Genomic DNA, 6,214 nt, shown 5'->3' on the forward strand with positions numbered 1-6,214 from the left:
AATTTCTCAATTCTCCGTGTTGTAAATAAGATAGGACAAACAGCCTCGCTTCAAATTTTGTGATTACCAAGCAATGTCCGAGATGCAGATAAAAGACTGCTTGCCCACAATGTTAATATAACTAAAATGGATATATCTGTTGTGAGACTTGCATAGATGTGGGGACAGAAGAACTTTAAGACCTGTAGATTATTTTAAGGCTTAGAGAAGCATGCAGAGAATATGAAAATATTTAGAGAAAAAAAATAAAAACCAAGAACTAATGGGGGACACAAAGGCTATTCAGGACTGACACAAAGAGGGTTTCAAAAATCAGAAGTTGAAGCATGACAGCACAGGAAACAGTTCAGTGCTGCTAGAACATTACTCCTTTTTATTAATTTCTTTTACATAGAGAGTCACAGGATAGAAAGGGAGGATAGGAAAGTCACAGTAGTCAAGACATGAGTAAATGCATCCTCCTGCTATGCTGGTGTTTTTGTCAAGTATCTTGGGTTTGGGTGCTGCCTGGATTCACAGGGCAAGGGAAGGAGGAAGAAATGAAAACGTTCCTTCAAACCAACAGAAAAAGAAGCTGTGGAATAGGAGACAAGCACAAATGGTGATAACCAAGGGTCTGGAAGTCGAGAAAGTCACTTACGGAAAGAGAAACAAAACCTAGGGTCCTTCACAGAGATTAGTGAAGGTGCACTAAATACTGTGATGCAAAACCAAGGCAATAGAGGAGGATCAGCAAATGCTTTATCAGAGAGGCTGCACAGGAATGGCAGGGCTGGCAGCCAGCCCGGGGGCAAGACGAAAGTGGGGCAATACAGCAGGACAATCCATGAATTGAGGAAAAAAGACCAGAGGGGAAGTTGGAGAGGCAGGCGCTGTCCCTGTACGTGGCATTTTGCTGAGAGGAGAAGTGTAGAGTGAGACAAACCTAACATACGTGCCTAGTCCCTTCAGGTCACAAATTCGGTCATCAAAAAGAGCTACTGAAGACAAGTCACCTGTCTAGTAGGTTAGGAAGCAGTTCTTCAATTTTCTCTTTAACTTCCACTTCTGATGAACATTTTTTAAAGGAGTCTTCATCACTAAAGGACTAAAAAAACCCATTAGTCCTTTCAATTTTATATTTACTTCAACATTCTGAAGAGGAAAAAAAGTATCACAATTAAGCGTGTAGAATTAACACCACCAAGATATCTTTGACACTCAGAGCTCAACTGAATTGCAGGAGAATTATCCATTAATTTGAGTTGTACTAGAGAATACATAGAAAAATGCATCATTTTGGTTAGTCCAGCAAAGCTGTGTAAAACTAAAAGTGATTTTTTTGCTCTTTATAAAGTACTTCAGAACACTACTTGTACCTGAGGAGGGCCTGATGGCATCACAGGGGAGTCATCTTCTCCGTAGCTGAGTTTTTGGACACGCTGAGCAACAGAAACACCTAGTTCCTTCTCTAACACAGCAGACGGAAACGCTTGGAGGTCACACACGTTCCTAACACCCAGCGTTTCAAGACGTTTGGCAGTTTTGTAGCCAATGCCTAAATAAAGTGCGTATTAAAAATACACAGAAAAGTGAAAGTAGGTATATACATACATATAAATAATGCCCACCCGTGTAGTACTGACAGTTATTTTCACTACTGCAGTGCAGGCTTTTCAGCAACATTTTTGGTGAGTTTCCATTCGAGTTTCAGAATCTGCCATTAGAAAAGCCGTAGCGGGACACAGCAGAGGTCTGCCTGTGTCTGTAGCCCACATCAATGCTTCCTGGCCAACAGCACAGCGTCAGCGTCGAATAAGCAGGAAAAGTACTTCCTCAGAGTATTCTATTGGGCTCCAATAGACTGTTTTAATAACCCTCAGTGGGTTTCCAGTCAGCAAGCTTAAAAAAGTTTGTATTTAAAACCTAGTATCAACCACAATGTTTGGGCTTTGATAAAAACAAACTGAGATTTTAGTATTTTTGAAGGTATCTTGTGAAGTGCTGCAAGGCATTTATGTCACAACCGAAAATTAAGAAAACCAAAGTCCTTTCATTCCTTCTGCTAAGCAAAACTCAAACAGCTTATTAAAAAAAACCCAAAACCAAGCACCCTAACCACACACCTGCGCACCCCGCTGCCTGCTTGCGAGAACTGGATTTTAAAATTATTTCAGCTGTAATTTTTTCAGTATTTTTTCTTATCATCTTAAGCGTTGTCAGTATGTTCTCCATCTATGCTCAGAGCACCATGCTTACCAGGCACTTTCTGGATGTGCTCAAGGCTGCGTATTAGATCTTGAGAGCTTTCAGGCAGAAGAACTGTTTGCTGATTTGGTTTAAAGGTCCCAGATACTAGTTTAGACAGTAATTTGTTAGAGGCCACTCCTGCACAGCCTGTGAGGCCCAGTCTCGCATGTATGGCTTCCCTGAACTCTTCTGCAATCCGAGATCCGATAACGAGTCTTACATGCGTTGCATCATGCAAATTGATAGCTGCAAAGAAAAAGAAAGCGGTGTTCAGTATGTAAACAGCCACCTAGTCAGCTAATTCGCTAGATTTAGGTATTTTTTACATTGCATTAAAGCAGTACGAGGAAGTATGGTCTCAGGGGTCAAGTGGTATTGCCGTGGCTTCTGTATCCAAGTTTAACCTCACTCTTATCTCCCAAAAACCCTAGTAAAAGGGGGACTGCTGCTGTCCAAAACCAGGGGCATACTGTCCAGGAAGCATAACGTTTAGGGAGTATTTTAAATATAAAATACAATATATTGAGATGTTAAAGAAAAGCCGTTAAACATCACAGATTCTTGTACCAATGTAACCAAAGTAGAGACTTACAAATCTTTCATTTAGAGGGCTTGCCTTGCAGCTAAGCCTTTATTACTCACATGCAAATGCCAAATGAGGAAAAGGACCGTTCAGGCATTTCCCTCCTCGCCAAACCATAATCAAAGCCATCGCAATAGCTCAAAGTCCGAGAAAAAAAGCAACTGCTTTCCTTCCTAGTGCATGAAATGAGCATCACGGCATAGCTATCGCATTCCCGTCTGACGATGTACGAAGCAGCTCAGTTAGCTGCTGGAGTCTCAGCAACTCTATTTCTGACCTACTTAGTGGCTGTAGCAAAAATATACTGTTTTTTGTTTTTTATTCGTTAAAAAACTCACTCCGTTTTGCCAATTGACAACAACATTCAAGCTGAAACAAAATTCTATGTCTTGCTACAGTAAAACTACTTTAAAGAAAAAAAAAGGACAATGAAAATCTGTTCTCCCAAATCATTGTACGTGCTTACCTACCGCAGAGATTTATTTTTTATACAATCTAATTGGAACGCTGATTAACATTTGCGATACATGTGCTCTCAAATACAGAAACCAAGCACAGAGCAATCCAAGTTTCCAGCTGTTCAGCTCTGGACAATACTTGGAAGCAGACAGATACTTTGTACTGAACTTCACAAACGTTCACCGTATTTTTCAACGTGAAGAATGTTTAACTCACCTTGGTTGTTGTACACGTGGCCAGAGACGCAGACTCTGGAACATCCACTTTGCTGTAGCTGGTTTAGCCTTTTCTCTACAATCTCTGTGATATCCACAAAATTTTCATCGAACCCAAGCCTCTCCACCAGCGGGCAAAATTCCCCCAACAGCTCTAGGAGGAAAGGTACCCAAGGATCATACGCACACAGCTAATACTGTGAGGTTTTCACGTCTGCATCAATCCACAGCTGACTTCCCAGGGACTCAAGCAGGATGCTTGCATGAAGAGAAACTGTTCTCTTCCAGATAAAATAATGAGGCACCTGCTTCAGCAAAGGTGAAGAGGAGGAATATTTCTTCATCCCACAACTGCCTCTGTCAGCTGCTTTTCTTCTCCCCAAATCTCTTCTTTCTTATTTCTTTTTGAAATCACGGTTCTCAACCCCTGCAGTACTTTCTCCTAAGGAAATCTGTTTCCCAGCGAGGTGGGCTTTCACTTTTAAGTTATTACTATTTCACCTGCTAACACTGCTCATGGTAACAGCAGTAATCTGTGACAATGCTGGCATATCATTTAATTAAGAGACACTGGAGAAGTTCACCCACTGGAAGGCTTCAGCATTCTGTCCTCCATTGCTTCACATTTGGAAGTACGTTACTGCAGTCAGTATTTAATTAGAAAAATTGTTCCTAAAGGACTACATGGGCATAATGCTAACGTAGCACACGGGTCCCGCGTAACATCAGTATGACACGCGTATAGTGCCTGACCCGGACTGCCACCGAGTCTAGTGGCTTATTGTATGAAATACCGACATCGTACGACTGTAAGCATTACCGCCATGGCACGAGGCTCATTCCAGTAAGAACTTTCAGAGCAGGAAAATGTCATCTGCTATTGCACACGTGTGCGCGTGCAACAGAATTTAACAGAAAGTGTTTGCCCTCTACTGAAAAATTGTTAATTTTGTACCTGTAACCTTGTACGACATTTCCCTGTATGGAGTTAGATCTTCTCCATTAACCAGTATCAGCTGAGGACACTTCTCTTTCGCATCCTTGACAGACATCATTTTCTTAACTCCACGTTTTCTGGCTTCATAGTTACAGGTAACTACGATGTATTTCTGTTGCACACCTGAAAATAAAGGTTAAATGTGTTTTAAAGTTTAGGTGTCTCGGTACTTCACAGAAGACCACAGTGCTTTCGTGCCACTGCAGAGACGGCAAAGCGTATGCTTTGATCAGAACGCAACGTCACAGAAGCAGCAAGCAAACCAGCACAACAGTCTTGTTTTACAAGACTATGAGAAGGACAGATCTCTTGATTTAGATTACTGGACAGTAAGAACATTTTAAAACCTTACAGGTGGTTTTCCGCCATTGTGATATCGCTCTTAATTTTGGGCCTTTTCAGGCAATCTTGCCCGTGAAAAGGGCTTTTTACGTAACAGTCATTTTACGATGTGCTTTCTCCACTGGTCGTAGGGGCCGCTGCCTGCCTCGCATTCATTCTTAACTTCTGGACGGGAGAAAGCATGCGTTAAGCATGACTGGGTCGAAAGGCTCGGGCTCACCCGTGGAGCTCAGCCCTCGCTATGCCCGTGTACGTTACAAACCAGCTTCAATCCCCAGAACTGCTCAGACACGTCGGCAGGTGCCTGTACTTGCGCTCAGGAGGATTTATTAACCTTGTAGTCGCAGCTACGTGGAGGCTACGTGCACCTTGCTCACGCTGGATGTGGCTCTGGCGCGACTGCCCGTCGCTCACCACACAGGCATGTCCTCGCTTTATTCACGTCCTTAAGTTTCTTCTGCCTGAATACCCACAATCCCCAAACCAACAGCAAGGTAACTCGTACCTAAAGGCTTGTCTCTTAATTCGGGATGACGGATCATTTCTACTTGTGCATAAAAGCAGTCCAAGTCAACGTGCACAATCGCTCTGCACGCGGCGCGTCTTGCCGATGCAGACTTGCTGTGGCCTGCTGCAAGGAAAGTGAATGAACAGATTGAAAACTGCTTGCCGCCTTACACGTGATTGTAACAATTTTTTTTAATTAATCCATACTAATCAGCAGATGTTACAAGAAGAATATAAAATTTACAAGTTTTATACTAATTCTAGCGCTGCGTTAATTCTAGGATTACTTATGAGCGTAAGTCATCCTCAGTAACTCGGGTTGCTACCAAACACTCCCGTTTTCGGAGGGCCAGCGGCGTTTGTTTTTCACCGAACCATTTTAGAACATCGCTTTACTGATACAATATCCTTTCACAGTGGAACACTGAAACTTTTTAATATATTTCTGTAAAATAATCTGTCTTTAACTCTGCTGAGATAGCTCTATCAGATATCCGCCTTTCCCCCGGGGCGGCCAGTGAAGGTGGCAAATCACCATCCAACAAACGGCAAACCCTGCCGTGAAAACAAGCCCGCCAAGTTAAAAAAAGACAAGGGAAAATTAAGGGGGGGGAAAAAAAAAAGGCTTTCATTTCTCCAAGCTGAAAAGAACCCCAATAGGTTGATACGGTCCAAATGAAACCCCGGCCTATTTCTCTATGCTGTTTGGGGGGGGGTTTAATGCCTGCTGAGGTCTCTTGTTCCCAGGGGCGAAGCACAGCGGTCACCGGCAGGATCACAGGAATAAATTAAAAAAGAAAAAGGCGGGGTTGCGGCTGCTGGGGGGAGGCTCTCCCCTCCTCCCGGCTCCCACGGGCAGCTCCCCTTCCTTTTCCCCGGCCG

General features: G+C 43.0%; 1 protein-coding gene across 1 annotated transcript in view; it reads right to left on the minus strand.

The window, feature by feature from the left end:
* Window positions 1-6,214, minus strand: part of POLI (polymerase (DNA directed) iota) — a 14,191-nt gene that overhangs the window by 3,913 nt on the left and 4,064 nt on the right. Inside the window, exons 2-7 of the mRNA XM_009323119.1 lie at window positions 5,331-5,456; window positions 4,442-4,606; window positions 3,488-3,640; window positions 2,239-2,475; window positions 1,359-1,537; window positions 996-1,087 (exon numbers count right to left, since the gene is read on the minus strand). Of these exons, the coding sequence (XP_009321394.1) occupies window positions 996-1,087; window positions 1,359-1,537; window positions 2,239-2,475; window positions 3,488-3,640; window positions 4,442-4,606; window positions 5,331-5,456 (952 nt within the window). The remainder of the gene's footprint in view (window positions 1-995; window positions 1,088-1,358; window positions 1,538-2,238; window positions 2,476-3,487; window positions 3,641-4,441; window positions 4,607-5,330; window positions 5,457-6,214) is intronic.

This window comes from Pygoscelis adeliae, unplaced genomic scaffold (assembly GCF_000699105.1).
Source record: "Pygoscelis adeliae isolate BGI_AS28 unplaced genomic scaffold, ASM69910v1 Scaffold174, whole genome shotgun sequence".
Classification (NCBI taxonomy): Eukaryota; Metazoa; Chordata; class Aves; order Sphenisciformes; family Spheniscidae; genus Pygoscelis; species Pygoscelis adeliae.